The 17,155-nt window shown below is 40.1% G+C and overlaps 2 protein-coding genes across 3 annotated transcripts; one reads left to right on the top strand and one right to left on the bottom strand.

The window, feature by feature from the left end:
• The first annotated feature begins 5,291 nt into the window (after positions 1-5,291).
• On the top strand, positions 5,292-6,236 carry LOC133056689 (olfactory receptor 5B3-like). The gene has a single exon (XM_061142316.1). It carries the CDS (start codon positions 5,292-5,294, stop codon positions 6,234-6,236), a length of 945 nt encoding a protein of 314 aa, XP_060998299.1.
• Positions 6,237-6,737: 501 nt separating this feature from the next.
• Positions 6,738-13,789, bottom strand: LOC133056696 (olfactory receptor 5B2-like). Of its 2 annotated transcripts, XM_061142332.1 has the most exons (4): positions 13,368-13,789; positions 13,204-13,277; positions 12,244-12,275; positions 6,738-6,998 (listed from the first exon to the last, which is right to left on the bottom strand). In XM_061142332.1, the coding sequence occupies exons 1-4, from the start codon at positions 13,787-13,789 to the stop codon at positions 6,978-6,980; spliced, it is 549 nt and encodes a 182-aa protein (XP_060998315.1). In that variant the 3' UTR covers positions 6,738-6,977. The 2 variants fall into 2 exon arrangements, with proteins under 2 accessions (XP_060998315.1, XP_060998307.1); XM_061142324.1 differs by lacking the exon at positions 12,244-12,275.
• Positions 13,790-17,155: the final 3,366 nt, after the last annotated feature.

A 17,155-nucleotide genomic window follows, 5' to 3' on the forward strand; every position in this document is an offset into this window, starting at 1 on the left:
GAACTCTGAGTTATTGATTTGTATCTTTATTGAGAATTATATTTTTCATTCCTTTTCTTAGCATCTGGTTCAACTTTTTGAATGTTGCTTTCTTAATATTTTATTTTTATGATGACTTCTGAAGTGGTGTTGAAGGGTCTTTCCTCCTTGAAGAATATTTGTTTGTGGCTTACTTCCATTCAAGTTTCCCTGGTGGCTCAGAGGGTAAAGCATCTGCATGCAATGCGGGAGACCCGGGTTCAATCCCTGGGTCAGGGGAAGATCCCCCAGAGAAGGGAATGGCAACCCACTCCAGTACTCTTGCCTAGAAAATCCCACTGACGGAGAGGCCTGGTGGGTCCAGAGGCCTGGTGGGTCCATGGGGTCGCAAAGAGTCGGACACATGACTGAGCAACTTCATTTTTCCATTCATGCAGTTTGGAAATTTTAGAGGCAATTTAATGTTTAGTCAGACTTTTTAAACAAAGACATAGCTTTCTTAGGAATGAAATCCCTTCAGAAACATGGAGGTTCATTATCCAGAGGTCACAACAAATGAACAAGCATGATAAACAGAAACAGGATCATAGATGCAGAGAAAAAACAAATGGTTGCTAGAGAGGAGAGGGTGGGGGATTGCTGAAGTAGGGGAAAGGGATTAAAAGGTACCATCTCCAATTATAAAATAAGTCTTAGGGGTGGAGTATACAGAGTAGATAATATGGTTAATAGTACTATAAAAACTTTAAATTGAGAGAGATGGTAACTAAACTTAATGTGGTGATCATCTTTAATGCATATAAGTCACCGTGTTATACACCTGAAACTAATGTAACATTGTATGTCAATTCTACTCCCAACTTTTAAAAAGGTGGAAGGAGTTCATCACTGGTAGACCTGCCTGATAGGAAATGCTAAAAGCAGTCCTTCAAGTTGAAATGAGAAGACATTAGAGAGCAATGCAAAAGCCATATGAAAATAGAAAACTCACTGATAAAGGAAAATATATAGACAAATACAGAATCTTGCAATATAGTAATTGAAGTATGTAAATCACTTTGAATTCTAGCATAGAGTATAAAAGATAAACAGATAAAAATAACTGTAACTGCAATTTTGTATTACCAGATACCAAATATGGAAAGATATAATTTGTGATATGAGTAATGAAAAGAGAAAGAGAGGTATATAGGAGCAGAGTTTTGTAAGTGATGGAAGTTAAGTTGTTGCTAGTCAAAAAGAGATTGTTGTAACTATGAGATGTTTTGTGTAAGCCCCAAGACATTTTGGATTTGGATTGTGGTAATCCCAAAGACAGTACCAGTAGATGCACAACAGAAATGAGAAAGGAATCAAAGTCTATCACTACAAAATGTCAGTGATGCACAAAGCAAGGTATCAAGAGAGTAAAAGAGGGGGGAAATAGCTACAAGACAGCAAACGACAACAAAATGAAAATAACTAGTCCCTCTGTGATGGTTAATTATATGTATCAACTTGAGTAGGTCAGGGAATGCCCAGATACGTTATTAAACACTGTTTTTGATTGTGACTGTGACAATGTTTGTAGAAGAGATCAGCATTTGAATCAGTGAAATGAGTGAAGCAGATGACCCTCTCCAATGTGAGTGAGCATCATGCAATTCATTGTGGACCTGAATAAAACAAAGTGGTGGCAAGTTGAATTCACTTTCTACTTGAGTGCTTGAGCTTAAGACATTGATAATCAGCCCTTGGCATAAAAAAGCTCAGGGTTTTTGTTAAGGTGATAGAACTCTTCTGTATTGTAGTTGTGGCAGTGGTACCTGACCAGATAAAATATAACCAAACTCTTAGAATAATACACTAAAAGCTATGGATGTTAATGGTTTGTAAATTATACTTTGAGCACAAAATGGAAAAAAATGAAGAACAAGCAATGAATATGAAAACATGTGTACATTATAAATACATCCAGCATAATCCCACAAGCAATTTACTTCTGTCTTCCCTAAGAACATGGGATGAGAGCTACAAATGCTCTCATGGGGAAACCCCCAGAGAATTCTGTGTTTCTGTGGCTCCCTTCTGATTCCCATGAGCCAGCCTCTGAAACCTCAACATAAATTCATGTGACATCACAGAATGTATGCTGAGCCCCTTTGGCCATCATTTACCAAACACAGGCATCCCTCTCTGACCTCGAACCTGAGGATCTGCTATGGTGGCCGGAGAAAACGTCTCAGAGTAAAATTACGTTGATCAGCTTTAAAGTGATAACCTCTCAGCAAGATGTTTTATGGAGCTTCCCTCATCTGCTAGTTACAGGCACAATTCTGTGAAATATATGAAAAGAGGTAATATTATTAATTGTTTTTCAAACAAGGAGAAGACAAGTGACTTCTCCAAGAGCATAGTCAGAATTAGTGGTGAATTCGGGACTTTTATCCAGGTTTCTAACTCCATGTTGGGTTCCTTCCTCCATCTTTACTTGTCTTTGAGGTCTTGGCATCTTTGGACCAGTATCTGATAAAGAGCATATCTAACAGTGGTGGTTTAGTCACTAAGTCGTGCCCAACTCTTGCAACCCCATGGACTGTAGCCCGCCAGGCTCTTCTGTCCGTGGAATTCTCCAGGCAAGAATACTGGAGTGGGTTGCTATTTCCTTCACCAGGGGATCTTCCGGACCCAGGAATCGAACCTGGGTCCCCTGCATCACAGGTGGATTCTTTACCAGCTGAGCTACAAGGGTTATGTGCTTTATTCCATGACTAAATGTCTGATTTCATTATCACTCTTCGGGATTGACTGTCTCTTCTTTTCCAGCAGCAAGGTAAGCTTCTATGTTTCACATACATTTTTAGTGAGAAGTATAATTCATGTAAAATCTATGGGGCAGCTATATCTACTATGAATTATCTGAGCACAGAAAGAGATGGTTTCAACATTTTTTTTTTCTTAAACAGTGAGTTGAGGCTGAAGATTGAATGTCAAGATTTCCATCCATGGGAGTTTAGAGATATGTATAGAATAAAGTCATGCTGTTCTACTATAAATCAATAACAACAACAACAAAAAAAATAGATGATCCTGTTACTAAGTCTTAATCTCATCTTAGTTGCTATCCTATGTCATCTCATTGGAGGCAAGAAAGGAAACCACAAGAGTGAAATAACCTTTCTTTAAACCACAGAAGTGTTCTAATCAAGTTAGCGAGATCCTAACTCTATTGTAATCTTTCCCCCATAATCTCATCCTTATGATTACTAGCACATTTACAAATGCAGCTAGTGAGGTGGCTGAAAGCACAGGCTTCTGATTTGGTCACAGTTGGATTTGAATCTTGAATCCTGAATCTTTTTCATACTAACAACTAATCGTGCAGCTTTACATGGATGCTCAAGTCCTCAGTGTTCCTACTGGTAAAATGGGTGTAACAACATGATCCACCTTACAACATTACTGAGGATTGAAAGAAAAGGTGGGCTTCCCTCATGGCTCAGACAGTGAAGAATTCACCTGCAAAGTGGGAGACCTGGGTTTGATTCCTGGGTTGGGAAGACCCCCTGGAGAAGGGAAAGTCTACCCACTCCGGTATTCTTGCCTGGAGAATTCCATGGACAGAAGAGCTTGGCAACCATGGGGTTGCAAACAGCTGGACACAACTGAGCAACTTTCACTCACTCACCATTCATGGTAGAAGAGAGCCGACAGACTGAGAAACATTGGAAGACACAAAGTTTCAGTGGACAGAGTGTGAGGAAAAGTTGAAGAGAGGCTGCAAGACTTCAGAACTCATCCACATCCGAATCCCTGATTTCACCTGCCTTTCTCACACATAGAGCCTATCATTTCATCCTCATAACAATATTACAACTAATGCTTATCAGGAGATGCTAGGCACTCAGCATTTGACTTATTTTTTGATACATTATTTCATCTAATTCTCACAATACTACCTTGAGGTGTTGTTATTCTGTACATGGAGAAAACCAGGTCAAGTAGTTAGGTTACCACCAATGACTCTTGGGTAGCGAATGATAAGACTTGCATGCATCTCTTCCCAGAACCCAAGCTTTGCACCCAACGCTGTGTCTTCCCCTCAGAATTGCCTCTGCTGGCAAGTGCTGTAGTTACTCCGCTAGATCTGTTACACATACGTGTCTCAGCTACTTGACGGGGAAACCCAAACACTGAGTTTGGGCCAATGGAGACAATGAGTAGTTGCAAATTGAGTAAAACTCAATTTTATTTATTTATTTATTGGAGGGGAGTTTAATTTATTTCTTTTTTAAAAAATTTTATTGAAGTACAGTTGATTTACACTGTTGTTTCATTTCTGTTGTACAGTAAAGTGACTTGGTTATACATATACATTCTTTTTCATGTTCTTTTCCACCATGGTTTGTCACAAGCTATTGAATAGAGTTCTCTGTGCTATACAGTAGGATCTTATTGCTTATCTATCCTGTATACCATAATTTGCATCTGTTAATCCCAAAGTCCCAGACTAGTGGACCAAAGAATGACTCTTCCTGGGTACACAACTTGACTTTGACAGTAATGATTTTGTAAATTTAAATACATTACTCAACCCCTATGCTTCAAAAATTAAAAGAGGGTAACAACTAGTCAGTCTTATAAGCCTATTGAGAAAAGCAAATTGATACACAGGTGAAGTGTACAGGGCAGCTCCTGGCACAACAGAAACATACAAAATGTAAGCATTTACCAGGCTCAGGGAACCGAAAGGACACGTGTATGCATTCTAGACATGCCATCTTGTTTAAGACTTTATATTTTCACATTTCAGTTCACAAGTTTATAAAATTTAGACAGTAGGAGATGAACCATAAATACCCTTCATTTTCAACAATGTATAACTCTATAATGTATTAATATGAACAGCATGTATACTATCTATGGTGAAACAGATCACCAGCCCAGGTGGGATGCATGAGACAAGTGCTCGGGTCTGGTGCACTGGGAAGACCCAGAGGAATCGGGTGGAGAGGGAGGTGGGAGGGGGGATCGGGATGGGGAATACATGTAAATCTATGGCTGATTCATATCAATGTATGACAAAACCCACTGAAATGTTGTGAAGTAATTAGCCTCCAACTAATAAAAAAATTAAAAAAAAAAACTTGTCAAAGCATATTTTATATGAATAATATTTAATTTGTAATTATTGCCATAATGCAATAATGCACATCTACCTATCTACCAATCATCTAGTCATCCATCTGTTTCCATTTCTCTCCATTAAATTTCTCTGTTCCTTTATTTCTCATTGCTACAGGGCGTCATCTTGTGATTCCCAAACCACATCCATGGAGAATAATACAGGGGTGACTGAATTCATCCTGCTGGGACTCACCAGTGCCCCCGGACTGCAGGTCCCCTTGTTCATCGTGTTTACTCTCATCTACCTCTTCAGCGTGGTTGGAAACCTGGGGATGATCGTTGTGATCCTCATGGACTCTCGTCTCCACGTCCCCATGTACTTTTTCCTTAGTAACCTGTCTTTGGTGGACTTTTGCTATTCTACAGCTGTCACTCCCAAGGTGATGGCTGAGCTGCTTATGGGAGACCAGGTCATCTCCTACAATGCATGTGCTGCTCAGATGTTCTTTTTTGTAGCCCTGGCCACCGTGGAAAATTTCCTCTTGGCATCAATGGCTTATGATCGCTATGCAGCCGTGTGCAAACCCCTACACTACACGACCACCATGACAACCAGTGTGTGTGCGGGTCTGGCCGCAGGCTCTTACGTCTACAGCTTTCTGAACGCCTCTGTTCACATCAGGGACACATTCAGTCTCTCTTTCTGTAGGTCCAATCTAGTCCATCACTTTTTCTGTGATGTTCCAGCAGTCATGGCCCTCTCTTGCTCTGATAGACATGTTAGTGAGCTAGTTCTTGTCTTTGTGGCAAGCTTCAATATCTTTTTTGCCCTCTTGGTTATCTTGGTTTCCTACCTGTTCATATTTGTCACCATCCTGAAGATGCACTCGGCTGAGGGATATCAAAAGGCTTTATCCACCTGCACTTCTCACCTCACCACAGTCTCCATCTTCTACGGGACAGTCATCTTTATGTACTCCCAGCCCAGCTCCAGTCATTCCATGGATGTAGACAAAATCGCGTCTGTGTTCTATACCATGGTCATCCCCATGCTGAACCCCCTGGTCTATAGTTTAAGAAACAAGGAGGTTAAAAGTGCTTTCAAGAAGGCAGTTGAAAAAGCAAACTTGTCTCTAGGCTTCACCTTTTAAAGCTAAAAGATTCCAAATAACCTAGTTTCATTCCTCTCCTGTCTTTAACCATGAAATTATTCACATTTTAGGACCCACACTACTCCTAAATTACTGAGGTAATATTACCATTTCTCCTTCAAAAGTCTATCATCAAGAAAAAAGAAAATGTTATGTCCAACTATGTGATATCTGAATGACGATGTCCACAGGGGCCTTTGAAAATTTGGTGCCCTGCTTGTAATAAACTTTATTAATTATCTTTGATTCATTCATATGGTCATATTTTCTCTGCCTTATAACAACACATGCATATAAGTAAAACACTGGACACACAAAACCATGAATAAAAGCACATGCAATAAGCTCAGAAGATTTTAAAGTTTCCTTAGATAAGAAAATTTGGTTGGAATGGTCTTTTTTTTCTCCAAAACTTGTGGGTTTTTTTCCTCCTGTTATGTTTTAGAAGCTGATTGAGAATTGACAAATATCAGTGACATTAACTTGTGCTATAGACACTTCGTGGGGCTTCTTGTCACAACGTCCTTCCACTTCTTGCAAGCAGCATCCAGGTTGTCTTCTGGGAGTCTCTTCATGCTAGTTGGTATAAATAATACTATAATATTTGCTGTTATACAAGCAAAGTCCAAAATTGCAGTGGCTTAACCACAGAGATTTTTCTTGCTCATATGTTGTTCGGTTTGTTGTTCTATGGAAACTCAGTAGAACGGTAATCCAAGTTCTTTCTGGTTTGTGGCTCCACTATCTCCTCTGGCCTGGATTCTATATCCAATTGATGACAACAAAAGAGAGAATGAACAGAACTGCATGGGAAATTTCAAGGGCCAGGCTCGGAAATGGCACATACAACACATTCACATTTCACTGACAAGAGTACAATCATATGACCACAACTAATCACACGAAGGCTGAGAATATAAGTAGTTATAAGCCTAAGAGGAGAAAGAAAATATTTTGGCACACAGCTAACAAGTCTCTTCCTTTGTAATATTTATAAATATCAAATATTTTACCTTTGCACACACACACATACATTCAACATATTTTCTACTTCCATTAAGGAGATAACCTAAATTGCAGCTAATTCCTATGAAAGGTCAATGTCTAGAATACTACAGGGGTTTAATGGTCCTCTCCATTCACTCTAAATGTGGCTCCCTGTGGTGAGGCACTTAGGAACTAAAAAATAAAACAAAGAAAAAATATAGCTCATCCTACTTTCACATTCAATATATGATACTGGAATATGGTAAAAAATAATTTGAAAAAAGAGTTCCCTTTTATGAAAGAAGAGAATGGAATTACACAGCTCAGTTTTGAAATGTTGCTGAATTAACATTATGAAAGCTCTTCAGTTTTACTGATGGGAGATATTTCTTTACAAGACCCTGATTTTTATCTCTGGAGAGAATTTCATTTCCTATAATTTTCATTGGTCCCTGGTGTATCTGTTGTATGGTATGTTTTTCTTTTATCCATTATTTCTTATGAGGATTTCTGAAGTGTGTCAAAGACAAAATGAAATCTAAGGCAAAATTAACAAAGGCTGTGTTCTTTTCCTTTTTATTGAGCAAGGGTACACATCTGTCACTACTTGGATTTCAGCAGGGGCTTAAAGATGCGAAGAGTTGACTCATTGGAAAAGACCCTGATGCTTGGAGGGATTAGGGGCAGGAGGAGAAGGGGACGACAGAGGATGAGATGGCTGGATGGCATCACTGACTCGATGGGCATGAGTTTGAGTAAACTCCGGGAGTTTGTGATGGACAGGGAGGCCTGGTGTGCTGTGATTCATGGGGTCGCAAAGAGTCGGACACAACTGAGAGACTGAACTGAACTGAACTGAAAGATGTGATAATAGATTCATTGAGTGAGAGTTGGACCATAAAGAAGGCTGAGAGCTGAAGAATGGATGCTTCCAAATCGTGGTGTTGGAGAAGACTTTAGAGAGTCCCTTGGACTGCAAGGAGTTCAAACCAATCAATCCTAAAGGAATTCAACCTTGAATATTTACTGGAAAAATTGATGCTGAAACTGAAGCCCCAATATTTAAGTCATCTGATGTGAAGAGCCGATTCATTGGAAAAGACCCTGATGCCAGAAAAGACTGAGGGCGGGAGAAGTGGGTGACAGAGATGAGATGGTTGGATGGCACTACCAACTCAATGGACATGAGTTTGAGCAAACTCTGGGAGATAGTGAGGGACAGGGAAGCCTGGAGTACTGCAGTCCATGGGGTCGCAAAGAGTCGGACACGGCTTAGTGACTAAACAATAACAGTTGAGATAGTGTAAGATAGGGAAGCTTTTAATTAAGGTTTGGGGAAGAGAAGAGTTTCTAATTGGTCTTCAGGTACCTTTGAAAGGCCTCATTTAGCTACAGGGCTCAAGTGAACGTTCTGGGACATTACAAAAGAGGATGAATTGCTCAGTGCTAAGGATATGGACTTTTTCCTGAAACAAGTGGGGATATGTTGTGTTTAATATAATGTTTTATGCAAAGTGATGACCATGGCAGGGAGTTTAAGTGCATGTTGAGGAGTATGATCTCTTTAAAGACTATTCTGCTTTTGCAGATTACTTCTACACATGAAATTTTGAGCTTCTAGAGTTGTTGGAATGTTCAGGCAAAGATTTTTAAATTCAAGGCTCATGGCCTCCTTGCCAATGACATTCCTTCAGTAATCTGGAGGTTTCTTCTGAATTTCTACTACTAGGTCCAATGTTAGTCACCATATTCCCAATTTTTTCTTAGATGTAACAGCGTAGCCTTCTTTGTCTCCTTACCCCCCATCACTTTCACTTTCAATGTAATAGGTGCTACATCAGTTATATTACTTGTAAAACATTGCTCTAAACAATGCCAGAAAGCAAATACCATTTTTATTTCCCCGTGTGTTACCATGTATAGGATACTGGAACAGGAAAAGGATAGTAGAGAGAAAAAAATTAGTGAACTCCAAATAAAGTATGGGATTCAGTTAGCAATGTATAAGTGTTGAATTCTTTATATTGATATATGTGCCAAGGTAGTATATTGTGATGAAACTAGGAAAAACTAGGACAGGTGTATATGAGAGCTCCTGCTCTCTTTGCTCCTATTCTGTAAATCTAAAACATATTCTAAAAGCATTTGTTATTTACAGTAACTAGCACATGGAAGCAACCTAGATGTCCATCCACAGATGAATGGATAAGGAAGTTGTGATGCATATACACAATGGAATATTACTAAGCTATAAGAAGGAACATGTTTGAGTCAGTTCTAATGAGATGGATGAACCTAGAGCCTATTATACAGAATGAAGTAAGTCAGAAAGACAAGTATTGTATATTAACACATCTATATGGAATCTAGAAAGATGGTACCAATGACCCTATATGCAGAGCAGCAAAGGAGACACAGACATAAAGGGCAGACTTTTGGACACAGTGGGGGAAGGAGGGGGTGGGATGACTTGAGAGGATAGCACTGAAAACACACAATATCAAATGTGAAATAGATAGCCAGTGGGAGTTTGCTGGTGATCTGTGACAACCTAGAGGGCTGGGAGGGGGAGGGGGTGAAAGAGAAGTGTAAGAGGGAGGGGGTATACGTGGCCATTTCATGGTGATGTACGAAAAAACATCACAATATTATAATTGCTGCTGCTGCTAAGTCACTTCAGTCGTGTCTGACTCTGTGTGACCCCATAGATGGCAGCCCACCAGGCTCCCCCATCCCTGGGGTTCTCCAGGCAAGAACACTGGAGTGGGTTGCCATTTCCTTCTCCAATGCATGAAAGTGAAAAGTGAAAATGAAGTCACTCAGTCGCGTCCGACTCGTAGTGACCCCATGGACTGCAGCCTACCAGGCTCCTCTGTCCATGGGATTTTCCAGGCAAGAGTACTGGAGTGGGGTGCCATTGCCTTCTCTGATATTATAATTACCCTACAGTTAAAAATAAAATATTAAAAGTTTTAAAAGTAACTTTTAAATGGCTCCAGCAGAAGACACGTCACTATCATCATAAACTTAGAGCCAGAAGAGAATATATTTGGATTGCAACACTCTGTCCACATTGCTGTCCATCTCAGTATATCCAAACACAGTCTTGCTAATACTGGGAGTATGGAAACCTCTAAGTATGTAGACACAGAGAAAGGAATATCAGTGCAAGTTCCTATGGGCATCTTTATTACAGAATTGAGCTCCCCAAGGATCAAAATAAAACACATAAATATTATTCTACTAGAGTATTTAATGTAGATTATGTTTACTATTGATAAGTATTGTTATGTTTACATTATCTATTATTTATTAGATAAATATTAGATAAACTATTATTTACATTATCTATTATCTATTTAGAATCACTGGAATTAACTGCATTACCGTAACTAACTCAGATATTAAGCATTAAAATAGTTTGATACGTTTTGTCTTTTATGACTTACTAAATAGAATCTATTTGATGTGTTGTCAATGAGGTATCATTTCTAAGGGATGATGACAAAGTTTCCAGTTAATCACTGCGTCTGTCAGTGGGAATTAAAAGCACTGAGTGACAACGTAGAAAATATTTCAGCCAAACAAAACACCAGTCATGCCTCTTGAAATGCTAATTTTATATAGAAGGTTTATTTTATGAATGAATTATGAATATCCTGCTTCAAATATTTAATACATTCATCCAAATGGATGAAGCTGAAATAAAAGCTTCATCCATCCTTTCATTCATACATTCATTCATTTAAAAATATTTATTTAACTCTCCTATGATCCAGAAATTGATTTAAGTACCAAGGACTGGGGGCTTCCCTGGTGGCTCCGATGAGAAAGAATCTGCCTGCAATGCAAGAGATCCAGATTAGATTCCTGGTCAGGAAGATCACCTGGAGAAGGGAATGGCTATCCACTCCAGTATTCTTGTCTGGAGAATTCCATGGACAGAGGAGTTGGAGGGCTACAAATAGTCGGACATGACTGAGCAACTAATGTTTTCACTCACTTTTACCAAGGAGTTATGAACAAAGCAGATGAAGCTATTTCTTGTACAGAATCTATATTTTAGTTTGGATATATACATAAATACAAGATGGATTTAGAAAAGGCGGAGGAACCAAAGATCAAATTGCCAACATTCACTGGGTCATAGAAAAAACAAGAGAATTCCAGAAAAACATCTACTTTTACTTCATTGACTATGCTAAAGCCTTTGACTGTGTTCAGCTCAGTTCAGTTGCTCAGTCGTGTCCAACTCTTTGCAACCCCAAGAACCGCAGCACGCCAGGCCTCCCTGTCCATCACCAACTCCTGGAGTTTACCCAAACTCATGTCCTTTTTGACAGTTGTTGTGGATCACAACAAACTGTGGAACATTCTTAAAGAGATAAGAATACCAGACCACCTGACCTGTCTCCTGAGAAATCTGTATGCAGGTCAAGAAGCGGCAGTTAGAACTGTACACGGAACAATGGACTCATTCCAAATCAGGAAAGGAGAACATCAAGGCTGTATATTGTCACCCTGCTTATTTAACTTCCATGCAGAGTACATCATGTGAAATGCTGGGCTGAATGAAGCACAAGTTGGAATCAAGATTGTCGAGAGAAATATCAAAAACCTCAGATATGCAGATGACACCCTTATGGCAGAAAGTGAAGAACTAAAGAGCCTCTTGATGAAAGTGAAAGAGGAGAGTGAAAAAGCTGGCTTAAAACTCAGCATTCAAAACACTAAGACCATGGCATCTGGTCCCATCACTCCATGGCAAATAGATGGGGAGACTGGAAACAGCGTGTTATACAGTAGGACCTTGCCATTTATCCATTTCATATGTGATAGTTTGCATCTGTTCATCCCAAACTCCTGACCCAGCTCTCCTTCCTCTCCCTTCCCCTTGGCAACCACTAGTCTGTTCTTTGTGTCTTGCAAGACAGTTTCTGTTTTATAGATAAATTCATTTGTATCATATTTTAGATTCCACATGTAAGTGATATCACCGGTGTTTGTCTTTCTGACTTACTTTATCTGATATGATAATCTCCAGGTCCATCCCTGTTGGTAAAAATGCCATTATTGTTTTTATAGCTGAGTAGTATTCGATTGTATACATGTACCACATCTTCTTTATCCACTCATCTGTCAATGGACATTAAGGTTATTTCCACGTCTTAGCTATTGCAAATAGCACTGATATGAATGTGAGGCTGCATGTATCTTTTTGAACTATAGATTGTTCCAATATATTCTCAGGCATGGAATTATTGGATCATATAGCACACCAATTGATCATTTAAAATTCTTTTCTTTTTCAAAAAACCAGCCATACGTGATTTATTTATTTAACAAATTTCCTGCTCTGGTTTGTATGTGCATACATGGGACAAAGGAATGCAGTTCTAACCCTAGGCTTCTGTATTCTCCTGTTTTTGCATGTACATTTGCATCAACATGATAATAATTAATAACATTATGTTTGTTTCTACTAGGAATCTGACATCATACAATGGCAGGATATCTCCTCAGGAAGATAAGTGCTGTGTGGACCGTAACATGTGAGTCACTGAGCAAAGGACACCTTAGAGATGACTCTAACTTTTTTGGATCCTACATTATTAAAGAGCTAATCCTAGAGACAATTTTGATTTCTCAACAACCTTCTTGAATGCACTTTTGACCTCCTTGTTCCTCAGGCTATAGACCATAGGGTTTAGCATAGGGATGATCATAGCATAGAACACAGAGGCCATTTTATCTGTATCCATGGCGTGACTGGAGGTGGGTTGTAAGTACATGAAGATGACTGTCCCATAAAAAATGGAGATAGCAGTGAAGTGAGAAGCGCAGGTGGACAAAGCCTTCTGATATCCCTCAGCTGAGTGCATCTTCAGAATAGTGATAAATATGAGCAGGTAGGAAATAAAAATAATCAGGAGAGCAAAAACCACATGGAAGGTATTAATATAAACAAGAACCAACTCACTGATGTGCTTATCAGAGCAAGAAAGAATCGTGACTGCTGGAACATCACAGAAAAAGTGGTTGACCACATTGGACCTACAGAAAGAGAAACTGAAGTTATCTCCCACATTGACAGAGGCATTCAGAATACCACATGCATAAGAGCCTATGACAAGACAAGCACACCTGTTTTTTGTCATGGTGGTGGCATAACGCAGGGGCTTGCACACTGCTGCGTAGCGGTCATAAGCCATTGAAGCCAAGAGGTAACTTTCCCCGGTGCCAAAGACTATAAAAAAGAACATCTGAGCAGCACATGCATTGTAAGAAATGACCTTATTTCCTGTGAGGAATCCTGCTATCACATTGGGTGTGACTGCTGAGGAGCAACCAAAGTCCACCAGAGAGAGATTACTCAGGAAAAAGTACATAGGAGTGTGAAGGTGAGGGTCCAACAGAATCAACGTGATCATCCCCAGATTTCCAACTACAGTGATAATGTAAATGAGGGTAAACATCATGAAGAGTGGGACCTGTAGTCCTGGGGCATCAGTAAGTCCTAGGAGGATGAATTCAGTCACTTCTGTTTTGTTCTCCATGGGTGTCATTTAGGAACCACAGGACGCCCTGCAACCATGAGAAGTAAAGGAACAGAGGAATGAAAAAGTCAGGGCATAGTGAAACTGGAATGTATAAATGCTCTGTGAACTATTTCTGTTACAGCAATAATTTGTTCTCCAGCTCTAAAGCATACACATAAGAAAATTAGTAAAAAAAAAAAAAAATTAATAGTTGAAATTGAAGGGTTTCATGGATCAGTCACCCCATTTACTAATTTTGAATATGAGAAACGGAGGTAGAGAAAGGGTTAATGACTTGTCTAAGGTTGTCATACTGTTCATACTTTGGCCACCTGATGCGAAGAGCTGACTCATTTGAAAAGACCCTGATGTTGGGAAAGATTGAAGGTGGGAAAAGAAGGGGACGACAGAGAATGAGATGGTTGGATGGCATCACCGACTTGATGGACATGGGTTTAGGTGGACTCCGGGAGTTGGTGATGGACAGGGAGGCCTGGCATGCTGCAGTCCGTGGGGTCACAAAGAATCAGACACGACTGAGCAACTGAACTGAACTGAACTGAAGATCATCATATATCTGGAATGACTCCATCTTCCAAATCATATCTACTGAGAAGAGAAACAGCTTACCCTTCTACAGTGCTCACATTCAGGAATATATATATATATACACATGCTGCTAAGTTGCTTCAGTTGTGTCTGACTCTGTGTGACCCCATAAGTGGCAGCCCACCTGGGTCCTCTATCCCTGGGATTCTCCAGACAAGAATACTGGAGTGGGTTTCCATTTCCTTCTCCATAAACACACACACACACACACACACACACACACACACACACATGTCACAGCTGATCCCCATTATCTGTAGCAGTTAGGTTCTATAAAGTAACAGTGAGCAGTGAATTCATGAATGCTTCTTTGCTCCCAGCAAAAATAGACAGTTTCCTGCAAGACTCTGGTCACATTCTCATCAGTCAATCAATCCAAAATATTGTTTATGTATGTTTCTCTTTAAAGAGATCTTATTTAATATATACTGTTGATTCATTAACATTGGTCTCACAGCCAACAGCTCTATATGTTATATACTTACTTTCTCCTTAAGGCACATCACAGTCTTCTTTTAGCACTACACTCAGGAAAATTTAATTCTTTTAATTAAAAAATCACATAACAGGAAGCATAAAAATGTGAAAAACTGACACTGCAAAGACTGCATGAAAACACTTGTATAGTAATCATGGTGTAGAAGCAAACTAGATGTCCGTCAAGAGATGAATGGGTAAAGAAGTCATAGTCCTAACCCCTGGACCACCAGGGAATTCCCTGGGAGAAACTTTTATGTTGCTGCTTGCCCGTTTGTGGATTATTCAAAGTGGCAGACAAAATCAAAATCACAATGAGGTACCACCTCACACTGGTCAGAGTGGCTATCATTAAAAAGTCTACAAATAACAAACGCTAGAGATGGTATGGAGAAAAGGGAACCTTCCTACACTGTTAGTGGGAATGTACATTGGTGCAGCCACTATGGAGAACAGTATGGTGGTGCCTTAAAAAACTAAAAATAGAGTTGCTATGTGATCCAGAAATCCCACTCTTGGCATGTATCAGGGCAAAAGTATAGTTCAAAAAGATACATGCACCCTATGTTCATGGGCTTCCCTGGCGACTCAGATGGTGAAGAGTCCATCTGCAATGCAGGAGACCTGGGTTCGGTCCGTGGGTTGGGGAGACCCCCTGGAGAAGGGGAAGAATACTGGCTACCCACTCCAGTGTTCTGGCCTGGAGAGGTCCGTGGACAGGGGAGCCTGGCAGGTTGCAGTCCATGGAGTCACAAAGGGGGTCACAAGGTCACGACTGAGTGCCTTTCACTACGTTCATAGTGGTACCATTGACAATAGCCCAGACATGGAAACAGCCTACATATCCACCGACAGCTGGATGGATAAAGATGTGAGATACGCACACACACGCTCACACACACACACGAGAGAACAGTACTCAGCCACAAAAAGAATGAAATATTGCCATTTGCAACTAAGTGGATGGAACTAGAGACCATCATATGATGTGAAGTAAAACAGAGAAAGACATACCGTATGATATCTACATGTGGAGTCTAAAATATGACGGAAATGAATCTATCCATGAGACAGACACAGACTCACTGACACAGACTGTGGTTGCCAAGCGGGGCAGCTGTGGGAAGGGTTGGATTGGGAGGTCGGGATGAGCAGAGGCAAGCTATTACACACAGAATGAATAAACAGCATGGCCCTACTGTGTAGCACAGGGAACTGTTTCAGTCCTGTAATAAACCACAATGGAAAATAATATGAAAAAGAATGTGTAACTGAATCACTCTGCCATACACCAGAAACTAACACAATATTGTAGATCAACTCTACTTCAATAAAAAAATAAAGTGGCAAACAAACAAAAAAAGAAATTGTAGTACATATATAAAATGGACTATTGTATATAAATACATATATATATATACACACACACACTCATATATATATATATATATAATATATACATATATATATTCTTGACAGTCCCTTGGACTGCAAGGAGATCAAACTAGCTAACCTAAAGGAAATCAACCCTGAATACTTACTGGAAGAACTGATGCTGAAGCTGAAGCTCCAATATTTTGGCCACCTGATGTGAAGAACCAATTCCTTGGAAAAGACCCCGAGGCTTGGAAAAATTGAAGGCAAAAGGGAAAGAGGGCAGCAAAGGATGAGATGGTTGGATAGCAGCACCGATTCAATGGACAGTGGACTTGGGCAAACTCCGGGAGTTGGCGAGAGACAGGGAGGCCTGGCGTCTGCAGCCCATGGGGTTGCAGAGTCAGACACGACTTACGGCCTGCAAAGCAACAGCACATATACATGAAATCGAGAAAACGGCGCAGATGAGCGGTGCCATCCCTGGGCGGGGATCGTCACGACGCAGAGAACAGACTTGTGGACACTGGGGAACGGAGAGGGTGGGATGAGTGGGGAGAGGAGCACTGAAACACACACATTACCGTGTGTAAAATAGATAGCTGGTGGGAAGTTTCTGTAAAACACAAGGAGCCCAACCCAGGGTTCTGTGACCTCCTAAAGCGGAGGAGGGAGGGAGGCTCAGGACGGAGGGGATATATATATATATTTATGGCTGATTGATGCTGTTGTACAGAAGAAACCAGTGCAACATTGTAAAGCAATTACCCTCTAATTAAATATTAAAAAATAAAAAACAATTATAATATGGAAATGGAAATAAGAAGGTAGAGCAATTGCCTTGTTCAACCTCTGCTGGAAATGTGAATGTCAAGCAACTCAGATTTTTCACCACTCTGCACATGTCCCTAAATGATCACAAGAGCTCTGCAA

The sequence above is a fragment of the Dama dama genome, chromosome 1 (assembly GCF_033118175.1).
Source record: "Dama dama isolate Ldn47 chromosome 1, ASM3311817v1, whole genome shotgun sequence".
Lineage (NCBI taxonomy): Eukaryota > Metazoa > Chordata > Mammalia > Artiodactyla > Cervidae > Dama > Dama dama.